The sequence below is a fragment of the Dendropsophus ebraccatus genome, chromosome 2 (assembly GCF_027789765.1).
Source record: "Dendropsophus ebraccatus isolate aDenEbr1 chromosome 2, aDenEbr1.pat, whole genome shotgun sequence".
Classification (NCBI taxonomy): Eukaryota; Metazoa; Chordata; class Amphibia; order Anura; family Hylidae; genus Dendropsophus; species Dendropsophus ebraccatus.
In genome coordinates, this window is record NC_091455.1 from 127,765,212 (window position 1) to 127,786,350 (window position 21,139).

Sequence of the window (21,139 nt, forward strand, 5' to 3'; positions counted from 1 at the left end):
TCCACATCTTTTCTTATGTCAGCTATTTGGCTCTCTCTTGTGTTTTTCCTTTGAAATCCTCATTTCAAATAGTTTAACAACTTTTTTGGAGTGCTGACATTTTCAGAGTTTATCTTCGGAGCTGCAGTGGATCTGCCACATATACATGTTTTCATGTTTGATTTAGACTTGGGTGTGGTCCTCAGCTAAATGTTTGTAACTGGATTTATAGTTTTATATCCAAGCAGAGCAAGTAGATGCTGCTTCCAAAGACAAGAGAAAGGGACAAATGTAAAGCGTAATATTACTAAAAGCAATGGATATTCTCGTCCTCTTTTTCATATCTTCATTTTCTTCATATCTTGATTTTATAGTTAAATACTTAAATGGGTAAATTAGCCATGCTGCTGGGGGTACAGGAGACATGACATATATATATAATTACCTGTTCTCAAACTCTGAAGCTGTCATTTCCCCGGCCGCCCTCTGCGCCGTTGTCAGTGTTTAGAAAACATTTGACAGGAAACAGCTAGTCAACATAGAGTGTATGCTGATGAGTCATTTCCTATGGAAATGCCACGGCAGCTACGGCAGAGCGGGACAGGTAAGTATACGTTACTGAAATGTTCCCAACAGCCCGGCAGCAAGGCCAATTCAGATATTGTCCCAGACAACGCCTTTGAGTAATCTCTAAGCACTACTTTTATCAGTTGCAGAATGCTTTTCACCAACTTCAGTACTGTCCACAGAAACTAGGCCATATCCATAGTCTTGGGTGTACTTGATGCTCTCATCTGCTTTGTCACTGTTTATTTGACATATACGAATTGATTAGGGTTGTTAAATGGGTTATCTAGTTAGGTTAAATACATAATCAATATCCCCTTCTCTTGGAGACTAACAATCTGTTCCATACTTGTTACTACTTTATCAGTCTGCTGCCATCTGGTCAAAACACAGAAAATTGCGTCTGAACTGTCCTCTCCATCCCGCTCTGAACTCCCTCTGTCCCTATCCCTTTGGGGAGGCTCATGTAAATGGTGTTCCTGGACGGCTGTTGCTGCACTCTGTGGTGCTGTCCGGCACCCTCTGAGGTCAAGTTGCTGGCGACCTCACTGTGATTAACCCCCTGGCATCACCAAATGCAGAGACAGCCTGGGAGGGGGGGGAGGAGTTCAGAGCGAGGACAGAGAGAACAGCTCAGGCACAGTTTTCTTGGTCTTTAACAGAAGGTAGCAGATTCAGAACTTGGAAAGGAGACTGATAAAGTAATAACAAGTATGGAACAGATTGTTAGTCTCCAAAAGTGGGGATTATTGAACATGTATATTAACTAAGAGGATAACCCCTTTAAATTAATTTGTCAGTGGTTTTAATGTTATTGTTGAATAGTGTAATTTGCTTTAATATTTTATTATGACTTTTTATTAATAGTATAAATTTATATATGTTGTCTATTTAGTAGATTGGAGACCCAAGATATAGCTTAAAAGGGTATTCCTAAATAAAAAGATCAGACTAAAACATAACACTAATATAGTGTTATCAAAAATATTCTAGCTTCTAACTGTTTTAGGTTGAAATACTCCTTGTTTAGTCCTTTCATTTGTAGTGCAGCTCCCCAGCTCCTTCCTTTCAACACATCATCCACTAGGTTAGGGTTACCTACCCCCTGAGTGATGTCACCTATGACTAGCCGCTTCTGCAATGTTCTGCAGCAGCTTTGGGCAGGGAACTGGCAGGGGTGCTATGGGAGAGAAGTATGTAGACTGGGAGGGCTGTGATGAAGAGATGAAGGAAAGCAGTGCATTCTGGTATTTGTAGTACTGAGCAACTGCTCAACCAGGTCCCGAGAGAGGATATGGTAGAGGAGAGGATTACAGACTCAGAAAACAAACAGATTTTTGGTCCCTTCAGAACTGAGGCAGAGAGGTACTACACCAGTGAGGCACTGTCTTGTTGCTGGTGAGGCACAGCTGGGAGGGGGGTGACTATAAGATGGGGAACACTGCTTTTAAGTGTTATTGTCCCTTCAAAAAACTTTTCACATGTCAGAGAGACATGTTAAAAGCTTTGATCAGTTAGGGTCTGAGTATTCAGACCCTGACCAATCGTGAGAATGACCGAAGAGAAGTCCTCTCCCTGCTCTGCGTCAGTTAAAAAAAAGTTATCACGTTACACAAGTGAGTCAGGAAAGGACCACCCTAAGCGCAGACTTCTCTTGGCTCGTTCTCGCGATTGGTCAGGGTCTCTCTGACACACAATTCCAATGGAGACTACCTTCAAAGGAAATACTAAAATTTACTTTTTCTTTCTAGAAGTACTTTACAATCAGAGTAGACCGTTGTAATCATTCTCTTTGTACTGTATTATACTTTTCTTTATTGTCTGCATTTGTATGCTTAGTACAAACCTAAAAGCATTAATATGCTTTTTTTCCTCCATCTACAGACACATCATGTTGCTATCAGGCAAAGGAACTAACATGCCGTGAAACCTGTGAACAGGTAAATAATTTTAAGTGTAGCTTGATCACTCTTTTGAAAGTAAACTAACAGATGCTGGAGTTAATGTTTGCTTTTCTAACAATTTTACAGTTCTGAGTTACAGTTTTAGGCTAGGTTCACACTATGTATCTGTGCGGCTGTATTGTGGGCGGTAAATCATCGGCCGGATTTTTCCGGTTCATGCGTACGCTGGAAAGTATACGATATACGGCTGCACAGTGCACACTATGTATGAATCTACAGCCCTAAACGGACCCGTAAAAAATGAACAAGACCATTGTTTGCGGCTGGAAATGTGCAAATTCACGGCCGTGGATTGACAGGCGGTCCGTACGGAGTACTTAAAAAATAGCCGGCAATGATGCCGAATGCCGATGCCTCTAATAGTTAATATATTAAATTAATAAAACACATTTTCTTTGTAATAAAGTCCCTTTCGTTGTTCAATAATTTAATTCTAACTAATCCATCATTGTGCAATTAAATATACTGTTAAAATAAATATATATATAAATAAATAAATGTATATTTATATATATATTTATTTTTTGACAGTATATTTAATTGCACAATGATGGATTCGTTTGAATTAAATTATTGAACAACGAAACTGATTTTATTACAACGAAAATGTGTTTTATTAATTAAATATAAATTAGTACAGGAAGCTCCAGTAAGCCGTTAATTCATATTGCCGGCAATAGAGCATTCTGTACTAATCATCACTTTACTTTAATTAAAACATCAAATGTTTCTTCTAATTATGTTATGACAATAGCATTATTAGAAGAAACATTTAGAATTATATGTGCGCTCAACTGATTGGCTGTTCGGCTGAGCGCACATATAATTAGCGGGTCCGCAGCACAGTGACTTGATTGTGCTGCGGACCAGCGAAGAGGACACATCGGGGTGAGTATAGAGCTCTCCCCACCCCCTCCCCAGCACTGCACCCCTTCCAGCAAGGAAGGGGGGTCACTTAACCCCTTTCTTGCTGGGATGGGTGCAGTCTGACATCAGTCTGGCCCCCAAGGGGTTAAGGGGGATGCAATACATCCTCCCTTAACCCCTTGGGGGCCAGACTGTAAGCAGTGATCTGTAAAGATGCTGCATACTGTAACTGTGTTTGTGTGTTTTTTGTGTGTTTCTCCCTTTTTGTTCTTCAGATATCGGTATCCTGTGGATTACGTCGGATTACGTGGACTACGTCGATGACCAGCGGTTGTTTGGTGTTTTTTTTTTATAAAATGGTCAATGAGGGGTGTGGGGGTGTTTTTATTTGAATAAAAAATTTTTTTCACTTGTGTGTTGTCTTTATTTCTTTACTTTAGACTTAGGGTCACCCCTATTTTTATAACCAGACGGGTTAAAAACCAAACGACAGCAGCCTGGTAACACCAGGGTGGGAAGAGCCATTGGTTTAGGCCCTCCTCAGCCTAAATCTTACCAGCCTGCTGCCGCCCGGTCCAGCCAGGAGCGCCAATTTTGACGCTCCAGGACCACTGGCACCCGGCTCTTCCCAGTACCCCTGGTGGCATTGGGTACTGGGGTAATAATGGGGGGTTAGTGTTATCCATTTTATACCGGCTAACACTAGGCCACGACTTAGTAATGGATTCTGTCTATTAGACGGCTTCCACTACTAAGTCTATAAAGTAAAGAAATAAAGACAACACACAAGTGAAAATTTTTTTTTATTCAAATAAAAACACCCCACACCCCTCATTGACCATTTTATTAAAAAAAAAAACACAAAACAACCGCTGGTCATCGACGTAGTCCACGGAATCCGACGTAATCCACTGGATACCGATATCTGAAAAACAAAAAAGGGAGAAACACACAAAAAACACACAAACAGGAGCACAACATCCATCATTGTGAGCGGTGTTGTGCACCTTACAGTATGCAGCATCTTTACAGATCGCTGCTTACAGTCTGGCCCCCAAGGGGTTAAGGGAGCCCTTGGGGGCCAGACTGATGTCAGACTGCACCCATCCCAGCAAGGAAGGGGTTAAGTGACCCCCCTTCCTTACTGGGATGGGTGCAGTGCTGGGGAGGGATTGGGGAGAGCTCTACACTCACCCCGATGTGTCCTCTTCGCTGGTCCACAGCACAATGAAGTCACTGTACTGCGGACCGGCTCTTTATATGTGCGCTCAGCCGATCAGCCAATCAGCTGAGCGCACATATAATTCTAAATGTTTCTTCTAATAATGCTATTGTGATATCATAATTAGAAGAAACATTTGATGTTTTAATTAAAGTAAAGTGATGATTAGTACAGAATGCTCTATTGCCGGAAATATGAATTAACGGCTTAATGGAGCTTCCCGTACTAATTAATATTTAATTAATAAAACACATTTTCGTTGTAATAAAATCAGTTTCGTTGTTCAATAATTTAATTTAAACGAATCCATTATTGTGCAATTAAATATACTGTCAAAAAATAAATATATATATAAATATACATTTATTTATATACAGTGGTACCTCGGTTTTCGAACATAATTGGTTCTGGAAGGCTGTTCCATAACCGAGCAGTTCGAAAACCGAGCTGTAAGTTCCCATAGGGAACAATGTAAATGTGATTAATTGGTTTTTACACTCCGTGGGTCAGGTGCAGAGCACCCGGGCCACAGAGTGCAAAAACACTCCACATCCCCCGCAACAGTGAGAGGCAGGAGCGGGCGGCTATTTAAACTTGCCGCCGTGCTCCTGCTCCAATCAGCTGCGGGGGGCACCCTGTAAAGAAGTGGGGAATCCCATCATAATGATGGGATTCCCCACTTCTTTACACGGTGTCCCCGGCAGCTGAGAGGAGCAGGAGCACGGCGGCAAGTTTAAATAGCCGCCCGCTCCTGCCTCTCACTGCGGGGACAGGCTGTAAAGAAGCCGGCTCCCAGCGCTGTCCTCCTGTCTCTCCCCACCAGCCCCCACCGTCCCGGGCGCTTCCGATAAACTTACCCAGCCTGTACACCCCTATAGACTGCGGCGCGCCCGCAGCCCCGCTCGCCAGCTTCTTGCTTCGCTGCTCCCCGCCGCCTCTGCAGGGTAAGAGAGAGTCTGCAGAGGCGGCGGGGAGCAGCGGGAGCAAGAAGCTGGTGAGCGGGGCTGCGGGCGCGCCGCAGTCTATAGGGGTGTACAGCGCTCCGGGCTGGCGGGGGGGGCGGAGGGGAGAGACAGGAAGACAGCGCTGGGAGACAGCTTCTTTACAGCCTGTCCCCGCAGTGAGAGGCAGGAGCGGGCGGCTATTTAAACTTGCCGCCGTGCTCCTGCTCCTCTCAGCTGCCGGGGACACCCTGTAAAGAAGTGGGGAATCCCATCATTATGATGGGATTCCCCACTTCTTTACAGGGTGTCCCCCGCAGCTGATTGGAGCAGGAGCACGGCGGCAAGTTTAAATAGCCGCCCGCTCCTGACTCTCAGTGTTCCGAACACCTCTAACTGTCAGCTGAACATCAGTTCAGCTGACAGTTATCCCCCTGGTTTTGTTCGGATACTGAGCAATGTTCAGATACAGAGCAAAACTTCAGGGGGAAATTTAGTTCGAAAACCGAATTGTTCGAACTCCGAAGTGTTCAGAAACCAAGGTTTTACTGTATATATTTATTTTAACAGTATATTTAATTGCAAAATGATGGGTTCGTTTAAATTTAATTATTGAACAATGAAAGGGACTTTATTACAACGAAAATGTGTTTTATTAATTAAATATATTAACCATGAGAGGCATCAGCATCGGCATACTGCAGAGGATCGCACACCCGGTAATAGCAATTCCTGTAAACTGTTTCCCTGCTTTCCCAGATTCATCCAGAGGTGTTTGCATCACTTTCTAAAGATTTTATTTGTTATTTTTAGTTGAACCAGATTTCCAAGTAAATGACCGTATGTTTTAAGCCGCATGTCTATTTTTTCCCACGGCCGTAGTTTCAGCCGCACATTTCCAGCCGCATAAAAAATACAGCCGCACAGGCCCACAGTTAACATATAGTGCCATACATGTACATGGCTGACTTGTGTGTCTCAGAAGCTTAGTCCACGTGATTGGTAATGGGGGCTGGCTGTCAATCACAGCCAGGCTTTCCCCACAGCTGTCAAGACTGGTGTTTGTGCCAGTCTCAGCAGTTGAACCACATAAATGCTTTGGTCAATAGGGATCACTGCATCTAAAGGGTTGACGGGGGGAGCAGAGCCCCTTGGCAACACTGGAATGCAATTGTGAACTTCTGATCACCGCCATGGCAGCAAGAAGCCAGGTGATGGCCTTGGGGCCTGCTCTGTAAGGGCCCTATTCCACAGTAACGATCATCGTGCCGTGAAATAGGCCCAGTAAACGAGCGGCGATCTAGCAGATCGCCGCTCGTTTACATCGTTGATCGGGCCCTCCTTGGCCCGTGGAATAGGACCCTAAGGCCTAAGAAGGTCTCACAGGCTAACTGTCATTAAAGAGGAAGTCCGGGCAAATTATTTTAAGATATGTTATTGCCCAACAAAAGTTATAAAAATTACTAATAGGCACTTATCATGGAAAACCTACCTATAGTGCATTTTCTCTGCACTTATTACAGCATGGCGTGTTCATTTCTCTGTAAAGTTGGTGATGTCACGTCATATTAACTGCCGACACCTGCTGCGGCGGTGGGACAGACTGGAGCAGCAGGTGTTGGCAGTTTATGTAACGTGACATCACCAACTTTACAGAGACCTGAACATGCCATTCTTTAGTAAGTGCAGGGAAAATGCACCATAGGTGCATTTCCCATAATAAGTGTCTATTAGTGAGGCCCCATTCACACGTCCGTGTCAGTTTTTACTATCAGGAAATCCTGATCAGGAGACCTTAAATGTCATCAGGAAAGTATCAGGATTTCCTGACAGTAATCCGTTTTTACCATCAGGAAACCATCAGGAAAAACCTTCAGGATTTCCTGATGAGATAATATGGTCTAGTATGCCAACATAAATCACAGGTACCCGTGTACCTGGATGGCCACAGGCTGCAGAACTACAACTCCCATCATGGCCTGTTAGCAAGGCATGATGGGAGTTGTACGTCTTCAACCTGGATGGCCACAGACTGCAGAACTACAACTCCCATCATGGCCTGCCAGCAAGGCATGATGGGAGTTGTACGTCTGCAACCTGGATGGCCACAGGCTGCAGAACTACAACCCCCATCATGGCCTGTCAGCAAGGCATGATGGGAGTTGTACGTCTGCAACCTGGATGGCCACAGACTGCAGAACTACAACTCCCAAATGACAGAGAGACGGAGTTCCGGTGGTGAGTGGCTGGGGGGTAGGCGGCGGGGGGGGGGGGGGGGCTGGGGGGTAGGCGGCGGGGGGGGGGATCTGCACCGCACTCTGTCTGGCCGGCCAGCCCTGTAGTGCCGGGCAGAGTGTGCGGTGCGGTGCGGGGGGGATGGGGGTGTGCGGGTGATCGGACGGCGGCCGGGGCTGGCTCTCTACCAGTCCGGAATCGCGGGCACTTTCCTGATATACATCAGGAAAATGCCCGTGATTCCGGCCCTCTCATAGACTTCTATGGGGGCGTCCGTGCCGGATTTTCGGACGAAAATAGGACAGGATCTAAAACATCCGGTCCTATTTTTCGGAACGGACACCCTCCCGGACAAATCCGGAAGGGTGTCCGTGTCTAATGTTAGCCTATGAATCCGGAAATCCGGCCGGATTTCCTGATAGGAGATCCGAACAGATTTTCTGGACGTGTGAAGGGGGCCTAATTTTCAAAACTTTTGTTGGGCAATAACAAATCTTAAAATTATTTTGCCCGAACTTCCCCTTTAAGTAATTGACAGATATAGTACACAGAAGTACAGATCTACTATACTAGTGATTAGACAATTGCACAGTTAAAAACTCTAAGGGGACAACAATGAAGAAAGTAAATGAAAGTTAAATAAAGTGTTTTAGAAGAAAATGTATTACTGGAATTGCTGCATATGGTCACCTTGCCTTCAAATAAGCACAATAAAAAGTCATATGTACCACAAGAATGGTACCAACAAAAGAATAGCTTGTGCCACAAAAACAGTCCCTGACCCAACTGCTTTTAGTGAAACATAAAAAAAACTGTATAAATTGGGTATCACTGTAAGTGCACAGCAGGATAAACATATCTAGTCATTTATACCACACAGTGTACACTAGGAAAAACAAAATGACTTAAAGGGGTTATCCAGTGCTACAAAAAACATGGCCACTTTCTTCCAGAGATAACACGAATCTTGTCTCCTGTTGAGGTGTAGTTTGCAATTAAGCTCTATTCACTTCAATAGAACTGAATTGTAAAACTGCAGAGACAAGAAAGGTGCTGTCTCTGGAGGAAAGTGGCCATGTTTTTGTAGCGCTTTATGACCCCTTTAATTACTATTTCTTTCATCTCGCTAGATTCAAACTGCGTTTTTGCATCCACTTTACTGTATTTGTTTTCTGTATGTAAATTTTTTTTTCTTTAGAAAAACTGATCCATTTCGATCTTTTTTTTATAATGTAAGTCAATGGATCCTATCTGATGGTATACAGCTTCATGCGTTTTTACCATCATTTTTTTCATTTTTTTTTTTCATTTAAGGAATACTTTAAACAGACAGCAAAAACACAGTGTGCACCTAGCCTCACGAAAAAATACAATAAGGACTAATCAAAATGCCACAGCTACCCCAAAATGGGACAAATAAAAAGCACAGCTCCCTAAAAAAAAATAAGCCCTTACACAACTCCGTCAACCGAAAAATAAAAAGGCTATTCCAAGCATAGATTTTAGGCAAGTTCTGGATGGCTAAATGAATGGCCACCCTGTTTAAACAAGACTGCAAAATCAGCAAGGATGTGAGGAGTTATGATTTAGGAACAGTATATTGGGAGGTGCAATGGTGAGTGTCTTTAAGGTCCTGATGAGATCTCTGATGGATACACTACTCATAAAAAGTTGGGGATATTTGGCTTGCCCGTGGAAATTTATGAAAAATGTAAAAAGTTCAGGCTACACTGATATTTTATCATGAGAGTAGAGCATTTAAGTAGAAGCATGCAATGGTGATTTCCTAATCCTAAACAATTTAACAAAACAAAAAAAGCCAACAACAGTGGTAGGTATAACCCAACAAAAATGCCAGTGTCTCAATAACTTGTCGTGTGTCCTTGAAGATCAGTTACAACTTTAGAACAACGTCTCAGGCTGTTCACAAGTCGACTTACTGTCTGCTGAGGCATGGCTTACCACTCTTCTTGAAAGGTGCCCTTCAGGTCATTGAAGTTCTAGGGTACAGAGTTATGAGCCTCTATACTCAGCTGATCCCATAGGTGTTCTATGGAATTCAGGTCAGGAGAAAGTTCTGGTCACTCTATCTGAGCCCCCCCAGTCTCCAGCAGCCATTGCCTAATGAAGTGGCCTTCATAAGCTGAAGCATTGTCATCCATGAAGATGAAATTAGGCCTGTGTTGCTCATGCAGAGGCAGAATGACTGGATTAATGATGTTTGTCAAGTAGTATGGGCTTGTTACTGTACCATTCACAAAGTATAGGGTAATTCTGTATTGACTAGACCAACCTGCTCACACTTTAACATCACTGCTACCAGAGGCAACAGTGGCTGATGTATAGTTCTTTCCTTGATGTCTCCAACATTATTGGTGGCGATCATTTCTGATCAGTGTGAATCGACTTTTATCAGTAAACATCACTGAAGAGCATCATGCTTCAGCCACTGATGCCTAAACTGAGAAAAACTTCTGAAGAACATTAAGAAAGAAAAGAAAATTGATGTGTGAATATATCAGAACATCTTATGTTTGGCTTATGACTTTTATATGCTCTCATCATTCCATTGCTTATTAGAGTATGCCTCTCATTTTGCAGATTTTGTCATCAAAAAGTGAGTCACATCAAAAACATTTATTGCAGAGGGCACCGGATTATTGTCCATCGTCAATGGTAAATGTAAACTGTATTTAAAATTTAAATGCATGCAACATCTGTTATAAGTTTTAAGATGGTATAAAGTTACATTTTAGATCAATTCCCTCACTTAATATTATCTCTTATTATCTCTATCTTTCAATAACAATCTTTGTAACAAATATCAATTGCCGGACGGAAATGTCTGTCATTATGATCATATGGATACTGCCAAATGTCTCCACAAGATTGTGATAGGAGTGCAACTATAATACACAGTGCAGTCAGACTCCTCCCCCATCTGTGCTCCCCATAGGGCTTATTTCTACGTTCTGTGAAAAACGGTCAGCGCGGAAGGGGGAAGCATGTCATGGAGTTCTTCCACGCGTGGCATTATGTATCAATATAATGCCGGGAGCGGGGAAAGTGTTTGAATATTCTTGACACTGTAATGACACAGTCGCATGGCTGCTTTATTACAGTGCCACAAATATTCAAACACTTTCCCTGCTCCTGGCATGATATTGATACATCATGCCACATGAGGAAGAACTCCATGACAAGGCTTTCCTGTCCATACTGTCCATGTTTTACAGAACATGGGAGTAAGCTCTAAGGGGGAGATTTATCAAACTGGTGTAAAGTAGAATTGTCTTAGTTGCCCCTGGCAACCAATCAGATTCCACTTTTCATTCCTCACAGATTCTTTGAAAAATGAAAAGTGGAATCTGATTGGTTGCCGGGGACAACTAAGACAATTCTACTTCACATCAGTTTGATAAATCCCCCCCTAAGTGTTTTTAAACCATTGTATAACTAATGTTTTTTTCTGGTTTATTTTCAGACTGAGTTTTGGAATTGTATGAACTCTTCTCTGCCAGGTAAAAGTAATATCTCCCTTAAACCTTTTATATGCAATTCTCTAAAGCATTTTATCTATGTTTTACAGACATGTGGAACCTGTCAAGGTTTCCTGACTCTGTTGGGAGGTTTATTTGCAAACCCTACCACTAAAATCAATGCTTTGAGGCTATGAATCTAGACCCATTCCAATCAGCCAAGGTCTTTGACATGGATGCCCCCTATGCCTGTCCCTCTTTGCCCTAGCAGTGGAGTCCCTAGCCACTGCTATATGGAATTTCCTTAATAGAGGAATCAATGTTGCTTCTCTTAGGCACAAATGTACAGGGTTTTTTTTATGACTGTTGTTTATAATAATAATATTATTTATTTGTTTAGCACCAGGCGCATAGATACCACTGTAGTAGCCATAGCAGCTGCTATGGGGCCCACTGCATCAGGGGGCCCGTTGTAGGCTTCTACAATGCACTGGACCCCCTAAGCTGTCATCATTTGCAGCACGCAGTGGCTGAGCAGATCTTCCGGGGTCTACAAATGTTCCTTTAATTGAAAGCACTTCAGACGAGCAGTTATGCATTTATGAATAGACTCGACAGCTTAGTGGTCAGTCAGGAAGGCGGGGAGGGCCCAATCAAAACTCTGCTATGGGGCCCAGCCATCTCTAGTTACGCCCCTGTTTAGCACCAATCGATTCTGCAGCATTTTTTTTTTTATTTATACAATACAGGGGTTACATTTACCTTCACAGATTACAGCCTTAAATAATTAAAATAAAAAGAAATACAAGGATGTGGGGTAACACATGTGGCAGTAAGTGCTTTATTTGCAAAAGCTCTGGCCATTGTACACAGAATTGGAAAGTTTCTATAAGTGTTGGGTGGCCAGTCACCCACCAATCTCTGAGTCCAGGTACAAAGTGCATGGAACTGTCAGAGATATAGAGGAAAAGGTGAGTGGACAGCAGAAGGGGAGACAAATTTAGGGAATGTTATAAGCGTGCCTGAAGAGATGAGTCTTTAGGGCACACTTGAAACTGTTAGTGTTGGGAATGAGTCTAAAGGTCTTTGGGTAAAGCATTCCAGAGAACTGGTGCAGCACGAGCAAAGTCTTATTGGTGGGAGTGAGAGTTTCTGATTATGGAAGATGTAAGGGACCTTTTACACACAAAGATATCTGACAGATTTTTGAAGCCAAACCCAGGAATCAGTTTTGAAACAAGGAGAAATCTCAGTATTTCCTTTATGGCCTGTTCCCTGTTTATAGTCTGTTCCTGGCTTTGGCTGCAAAAATCTGTTAGATAAATCTCTCTGTGTAAAAGGACCCTTAGTGTAAGATAATTAGCGGAATGTAGAGCACAGGTAGGATGGTAGGTAAAAATGAGGGAAGAGATGGATGGAGAGTTGTGGAGAGCTTTATGGGTGAGGGTGAGGAGTTTAAACTAAATTTTTGATTTAATGGGTAACCAGTGCTGTGACTGGCACAGGGGGGAGACGTCAGTGTAACGGCTGGAGAGGAATATGAGTCTGGCTGCTGCATTCAGAATGAACTAAAAGGGGAGACGTAAGAGAAAGGAAGACCGATTAGTAGAGAGTTACAGTAGTAAAGACGAAAATGGATCAGGGCAGATTCAGGGCAGTTTCTAGGCCATTTTAGCAACAGGGCGAATCCTGTCAAAAGCACCCCCCCCCCCCCTCGCCCCTCCCGGACCTTAAGGCCCTATTCCACGGAACGATTATCGTCCGTATTCGGCCGATATCGGCTGCTACGGATGATAATCGTCCCGTGGAATAGAGTGCAACGATTAGCCAAGATCGTTCATGCCGGCTGATCGTTGCAGTCGCTTGTTTTTTAACATGTTGAAAAACAAGCGACTGATACAGCAACGATCTGCAACAATCGTGAAATAGGGCCATAGTTCAGCACAGGTAAAGGAACAGGGGCTTTTATCAAGACAAGTGTCTCTAGGAAGAAGCAGTGTGTATTGCAGCATAGAGTGGTGTTGCAGCCCTACAGAATGAACAGGATTTTTCTGTAGGGTTCAGCGGACTGACCGTATATACCATAGAAACGGATGTGTGTTACCCTACCTGTGCTAGGTATGCCTGGAATATGTAGTGAAATGGGGGCATACTCCATAGAAAAAGATGTGTATTTATTTAGAAAGCTCTTAGGGTATGCTGGGAGTTGTAGTTTCTAAGTGGACAACCCTTTAACAAATCACTGTGTGCAGAGGCTCCTGGTGGCTGCAATCTGTGGGTGACAACCATCAGCCCTGAAGGTCCAGCAATACATCTGTCTACAGCGGCAGCTACTGTACTACAACTCCCAGCATATCCTGAGGGCTGCAGACTATCAGTAAATGCTGGGAGTTGTAGTGCCTGCAGCTGTTGTAGTTTGGTCCTATACACTGGAACGTTTTGTGGCATATAAAAATACATAGATCTGTGGGGGCTCAGTGTAGGGAAGTGACCCCAGAACATCACTAATAGGGGATAGGGGTAGATGTTTTTGTTCTATCCCCTATTAGTGCTGTTCTGTGGTCACTTCCCTGCACTGACCACAACTCATCTGCAGAGGGGCAGCTGGGGTGACAGAGGACAGGGGAGGAGCTGGGGTGACTGGGGACAGGGGCGCAGCTGGGGTGACTGGGGCCGGGGAAAGCTGGGGTGACTGGGGCAAGGGGACAGCTGGGGTGATTGGGGCAAGGGGACAGCTGTGGTGACTAGGGCAAGGGGACAGCTGGGGTGTGACTGGGGCAAGGGGACAGCTGGGGTGACTGGGGCCAGGGGACAGCTGGGGTGACTGGGGCAAGCGGACAGCTGCCAGAGGGCAGGAAGGGGAGAGGGAGCGGCACGGGGAGCAGATGGGCAGGGGGAGAAGCTAAGTTGGCAGTGGGGGCAGCTGGGGTGGCAGGGGGGAAGATGGGGGCAGCTGGGGTGATAGGCAGTGGGGGCAGCTGGGGTGGCAGGGGGGAAGATGGGGGCAGCTGGGGTGGCAGGGGGGAAGATGGGGGCAGCTGGGGTGACAGGAAGCTGGGGTGGCAGGGGGAAGATGGGGGCAGCTGGGGTGACAGGCAGCTGGGGTGGCAGGGGGGAAGATGGGGCAGCTAGGGTGACAGACAGCTGGGGTGGCAGGGAGAAGATGGGGGCAGCTGGGGTGACAGGCAGCTGGGGTGGCAGGGGGGAAGCTGGGGGCACCTGGGGTGACAGCAGGGGGTGCAGCTAATGTGGCAGTGGGAGTAGAGGGAGCAGGAGGGGACAGTCTGGGGACAGGGGGAGCGGGGGGCAGACTGGGCAGGTGGAGCAGCCGGGGTCGCCCCTCTGATGGCGTTACAAGGCCGGGGTGAGCTTTCGGCATAGACAGCCTCTGTCAGACAAGCCGGAAGCTCACAGCTGCAGCCCCGCGGTCCCGGCACAAATTACGTAATCGAGCAGGAGAGAGATTCGGGGCTGCAGCTGTGAGCTTCCGGCTTGTCTGACAGAGGCTGTCTGTGCCGGAAGCTCACCTCAGCGGACCCATCAACCCCCCACACCAGATCCACCCCCCCCCCCCCCCCCGGGGGGCGCACAATAGCGGCGGGCGGCGATTGAAGCGGCGCAGGAGGCCGGGTGATTTAGTGAGTGGGGGGTCCTAGAAACGGCCCTGGGCAGATTCTGAAGATGTTTTTGAGGTGTAGGCGACAGGAGCATGTAAGAGCTTGAGTATAGGGAGTATAAGATAGATCAGAGTCTAGCATAACCCCAAGACATACAGCTTGATGCACTGGGGTTATGCTAGTACAACAGACTGTGAGATATCAGGTGTAGGTTGGTTAGAATACAAGAAGTTTTGTTTTAGAAAGATTGAGTTTGAGTAATAGAGAGGTCATAATATTAGAGAGAGTGGATGGACAGTTCTTGGTGTTTTGTAAGAATGCAGGAGTGATGTCACAGCAACAGGTGTATAGATGGGTTACTTCAGCATAGAGATGTTTTTGAAGATTAAACCTGTTGATGATCTGTCTGATGGGGGCTGTATAGAGGGAAAAGAGGTGGGGACCCAGGACTGATCCCTTGGGAATCCCAACAGTAAGAGTTAAAGGAGAAGAAGTAGAGCTAGAGAAGTATACACTAACGGAGCAGTCAGAGAGATAGAAAGAAAACCAGGAGAAAACAGTCTTTGAGGTCAAGAGAGAGGAGCATAGAGAGGACCTATGCAAGAATAGACCAGACTTTCCAGGAGTTTAGAGATGAAAGGGAGATTAGAGACAGGTCGATAGTTAGACGCACAAGATGGGTCAAGAGATGTTTGTTTAAATTGTGGGGTTATTACGGAATGTTTGAAGGAGGGAAAAATGGTAGAGGAGAGGGAGAGGTTGTTCTTTCCTCTTTGACATCCTTACTAAAAGGTAATCTATCAGCACCCAGGCCTTACCTGAGGTGCTGACAGTGTACTGTAGTTGGCAATCCCCTAGTAAGCGAGTTACCTTTTGGTAATTTGTCCGTGCAGTGGATTATGCACAATCTCATGTCTCCTGTAATGAAATGTCAAAGAGGAGTTGTGGCTCACTCTAACACTCCTCACTACTCCTTCCTCCTCCCTCTTCTTCATGAATAATCAATGCTGCCCAGCCTCCTGCTCACTCATGCTGTCAGTCAGTATCTACCAACAGAGGACTGATCTGCAATCAGACATAGTTGAACTTCCTAGCCTGTGTAGGAGCTGTGGTCTAGGGGGTAACTCACCTGTCTAGACACCAGCACCAGTTTGTTTTCTTTGGTTCGAATCCCCTAATGGAAATGAAATATAGTTATTTATTTTTTTCATCATTGTATTGAATAAAAACTAAACAAAATTTGACCTGATTAGGAATTCTTTAAACTTTACAAAAATGAGAAAAAAGAAAAATAAATAGATATATTTCATTTCCATCTGGAGATCTGAACCAAAGAAAACAAACTGGTGCTGATTTCTTTACAGGTGATTTACCCTAGACCACAGCTCCTACAAAGGCTAGGAGTTTCAGCCATATCTAATTGCAGATCAGTCCTCCGTTGGCAGATACTAACTGACAGCTGAGTGACCAGGAGGCCAGGCAGCGTTGATTATTCATAAAATAGAGGGAGGGGGGAAAGAGTGGTTAGGTGTGCCAGAGTGAGGCACAAACCCTGAGCCCAAACTCCTCTTTGACTCTTTATTACAGTAGCAGACCTGAGATAATCCACTCCATGAACAAATTACCAAAAGGTACCATGCTTACTAGGGGACTGCCAACTACAGCACACTGTTCACCTTAGGTCGGACCCAGGTGCGGAGAGACTCCCTTTAATGTATTCCACTAAATGTAAAAGTTTACTGAAATTTATGGACTGGAGCTTAAAGGTATCTACCCTACCCTAAGTTCACACAACGTAAATTTTCTATTAATAACAGCTGTTGTTGCAGATTTGCAACAACGGCCATGATTAATAGAACATTTATGTTGCACTGCAGTCAATGGAATCCCAGCCAGAGTGTATACAAATAGTATACAATCCGGCTGGGACTCCTAGTGGGCGCACGAAAAACTGACACGTCAGTTTTTTGCGGCTGCACTTTCGATTGTGTGCTATGGTGAATTGGGATGCGCCTGCATCCCAATTCGGCACAAATGAACTTCACTGACACCGACCGCTCTGTGACCCAGCCGGGTCACCGAACAGCCAGTGTCGAATAGCGTGTGAACCCAGCCTTAGGGTAGGAACACACACACCGGATCCACAGCAGATTTCATGCTGCGAAATCCGCTGCGGATCCCTTGCCTGTCATTTTCAATCAGATTACATACTCGCAGAGGGATTGACATCCCGCTGCAAGTATGTAGATAACAGCCCCCTTAACCCCCCCGCCAGCCGGAGCATACATTATCTGCTCCACGCTCTGGCTTAATTTTGGGGCTCCCGGCGTCTGGATGTCCCACTCAGCTAATCAGTGCGCTGCCCAGCCGCAGCCACTGTTGCGTTTTTTGTAACAATATAATCACGTATCACACTTAAATAGGCATTAAATATCTTTATATACCTATGTGTAAATTGTTGATATTATACTAATAACAACAATTTGATATTATAAACTGATATTATATTATACTAATATACTATATTATACTAATATCTATTTTAAATGAACAGCTAATATATTGAATGTTGTATTGTATGTTCACCTGTACACATTTCTAATTTCATCATTAAAAGGTGCCTCTAAGAAATCAGATGGTTGGGTTGGTCTTGGTTGCTGTGAACTAGCAATTGCAGCAGAATGCCGACGTACCTGCAAACAGGTCAGATAGCTCCTATATGCCCTTTCTTATTCATACCAAAGAAGAAACAAGGTTATTCTGTCTGTTTATGTGTATGAAAATCAGAGGCTTTCCATCCAACTTAGTCCCATAATTTCTACCAAATGGATGCTTTGTATCAAATGGATTGGCCTGAATCTGCAGAAATTACTGCCAGGCTTTAGAACGGACTGTAATTGTGGCACAGATTGTCCCATAAAAGTCTATGGGAGCATCCGCAATTTTCGTGGACCCGTAATTTTTATGATCAAAATGTTTATGTCTGCAAATTCGTACAAAATATGGATGAGTAATCATGTAAAACCATTGCCACTTAGTTAACTATTACATTCCCCTGTTTTGCTGATCCGCAAAAGAAAGAAACAAAAAAACAAAATACAGATTACAAATGCACTAGGGATGCATGCAGATAAATCCTTTGCAGATTGCGGATGAAGCTGGCAGACGATTGCAGTCACCATATGCAGTCCTGAAAACTACTGAACGTGTGAATGTAGCCTTAGTAACATATGCATAATATACATATAATAATTAATTATGCATAGTCTGTAAATTATTATACTGATCAATGTAATTGTTAATTTTGTCATTCTTATTTAGGCATCTACCACAAATGATATTCTAAAACACTGCAGGAAAGAATATGAGGTAAGAAAGGGTTATTTTTTTAAGTTGATATTTACTGAAGACTAAGAACTTTTGTCCAAACAATTATTCCGCTGACAGTTATTGAAGGGATATATGCACATTTAGGCTATGTTCACACACAGTATTTTGGTCAGTATTTTCCAACCAAAACCACGAGTGAATTGAAAACATAGAAAGGCTATGTTCACACACTGATGAAATTTAGTGGATGGCCACGATTTAATGGCAAATAACAGCCATTATTTAAAAATAACACTGGCAGCACATGACATGTCCTACACTGATCAGCACATGATGTGTCCTACACTGATCAGCACATGACGTGTCCTACACGGATCAGCACATGACGTGTCCTACACTGATCAGCACATGACGTGTCCTACACTGATCAGCACACGACGTGTCCTACACTGATCAGCACACGACGCGTCCTACACTGATCAGCACAAGACGTGTCCTACACTGATCACCACACGACGTGTCCTACACTGATCAGCACATGACGTGTCCTACACTGATCAGCACATGACATGTCCTACACTGATCAGCACATGACGTGTCCTACACTGATCAGCACATGACGTGTCCTACACGGATCAGCACATGACGTGTCCTACACGGATCAGCACATGACGTGTCCTACACGGATCAGCACATGACGTGTCCTACACGGATCAGCACATGACGTGTCCTACACAGATCAGCACATGACGTGTCCTACACTGATCAGCACACGACGTGTCCTACACTGATCAGCACACGACGCGTCCTACACTGATCAGCACATGACGTGTCCTACACTGATCAGCACAAGACGTGTCCTACACTGATCAGCACATGACGTGTCCTACACTGATCAGCACATGATGTGTCCTACACTGATCAGCACATGACGTGTCCTACACTGATCACCACACGACGTGTCCTACACTGATCAGCACATGACGTGTCCTACACTGATCAGCACACGACGCGTCCTACACTGATCAGCACATGACGTGTCCTACACTGATCAGCACAAGACGTGTCCTACACTGATCAGCACATGACGTGTCCTACACTGATCAGCACATGATGTGTCCTACACTGATCAGCACATGACGTGTCCTACACTGATCACCACACGACGTGTCCTACACTGATCAGCACATGACGTGTCCTACACTGATCAGCACATGACGTGTCCTACACTGATCACCACACGACGTGTCCTACACTGATCAGCACACGACGTGTCCTACACTGATTAGCACATGACGTGTCCTACACTGATCAGATGACCTTGAATGCCCTGCAGACATGGGAGAGTTTTGAACAAATTAGAGACAGTCTGAGAAAATCAGTAAAGTGATAACGTTATTGCTTTCAGGGCTATGATCTGGCCTAGGCTATTTTACACCCTGAGGTATAGTTTGGCCTAGGCTATTTTACACACCGGGGTATAGTTTGGCCTAGGCTATCTCTTTAAGGGGGCACAACACATTATCTTTTTATCTATTTAACCCCTTAACGACCGCCGGCGTAAATGTACAACTCAGAAGCCCGTATCTTAATGCAAATGGGCGTACATTTACGCCCGCGGTTTCCCTAATTGCTCGTTCTTTGGACAGAGGGCGGAATCCGTCCGTGCATAGAATTGAGTCTATGACACGGGTGGAAACGCGCGCCTGCATCAGTCCGCCGGCGGGTGCCAGCTGCCAAATGCACAAAGTGTTATTCGTCACCATTCCGCAGTGTGCACGTACCCTTAGAGTGTATGAAGGAAGGGACACCCGAATCTAGCCCCTAGAGTTAGTGGGAAGATTGTTTGGGAACTGATCTTCCCACTGCTGGATAAAGGTTACCACCTGTACGGGGATAACTTTTATACCAGCACCCCCTCTTCCGGTCCCTCACTGCCCGAGCTACTGTAGCTTGCGGCACGTTTTGAAAATATCAGAAGCAGTAATAAAGCCCTAATATTTAGCAAACATGGAGCGGACCCAGCCCTTCTAGATATGAAGGACCCCGTATTGTACAGGGACAATATTTTCCAGGTGACGTCCCGCACACTGGAAAATTGGAGACCCCAGAAGAAGTGCAGAGTGTGGCGTAACAGGGGGATCAGGAAGGACACCTTTTTCCACTGTGACACCTGTCCTGATCACCCCGGCCTCTGCATACTGGATCGCTTCAAGGCGTACCACACGTCATTGGAGTTATACATTTTCTAAATTCTGTCCCTTATTCCTGTTTCAGGGGTCACGTTGATCCAGGGATTATTCTGATTTTGGAGATGGGAAGTAAACTTTTTGCCAGTGATGAGGCTACTGTCGTGTGCCTCACAAGGATTTTTTTCCTTCCTCTGGATCAACACAGGTTGAATTTGATGTCCTTTTCAACCTTATAAACTAAAAATTGGCATAATACCCACAAATAAATTAATAATTGTCCCTTTCCCCAACTAAATGGCCACCATTCCCATTACAAGCTTGCCATGATGCAATTACAAATCCTCTCTGCTGCCAGGACAGTAGAAACCCCCACAAGTGACCCCATTCTGAAAACTACACCTCATAAGGAATTTAACAAGGGGGGCAGCGGGGATATGGACCCCTGGTGACGGCCACATTTGTGCTGTGAAAATGGAAAAAAAATTGTATTTTTTATTTTCACACCATATGTTCTACATATGTGCCCGTCACGAGTGGGGTCCATATGCTCTCTGCACACCTTGTTAGATTCCTTATGGGGTGTAGTTTTCATAATGAAGTCACTTGTGGGGGGTTTCTACTGTCCTGGCAGCACAGGAGCTTTGTAATTGCGACATGGCCTCCATCCTCCATTCCAGACTCTAAATGGCGCTCTGTCCTTTTGTTGGCTTGCCCTGTGCCCATATGGCACACTATGTCCACATGTA

The 21,139-nt window shown here is 44.7% G+C and overlaps 1 protein-coding gene across 1 annotated transcript in view; it reads left to right on the plus strand.

The window, feature by feature from the left end:
• RECK (reversion inducing cysteine rich protein with kazal motifs) overlaps positions 1 to 21,139 on the plus strand; it is an 86,550-nt gene that overhangs the window by 11,845 nt on the left and 53,566 nt on the right. Inside the window, exons 2-6 of the mRNA XM_069958281.1 lie at positions 2,431 to 2,486; positions 10,377 to 10,451; positions 11,260 to 11,296; positions 17,489 to 17,574; positions 18,193 to 18,240. Coding sequence (XP_069814382.1) covers positions 2,431 to 2,486; positions 10,377 to 10,451; positions 11,260 to 11,296; positions 17,489 to 17,574; positions 18,193 to 18,240 — 302 coding nt within the window. The remainder of the gene's footprint in view (positions 1 to 2,430; positions 2,487 to 10,376; positions 10,452 to 11,259; positions 11,297 to 17,488; positions 17,575 to 18,192; positions 18,241 to 21,139) is intronic.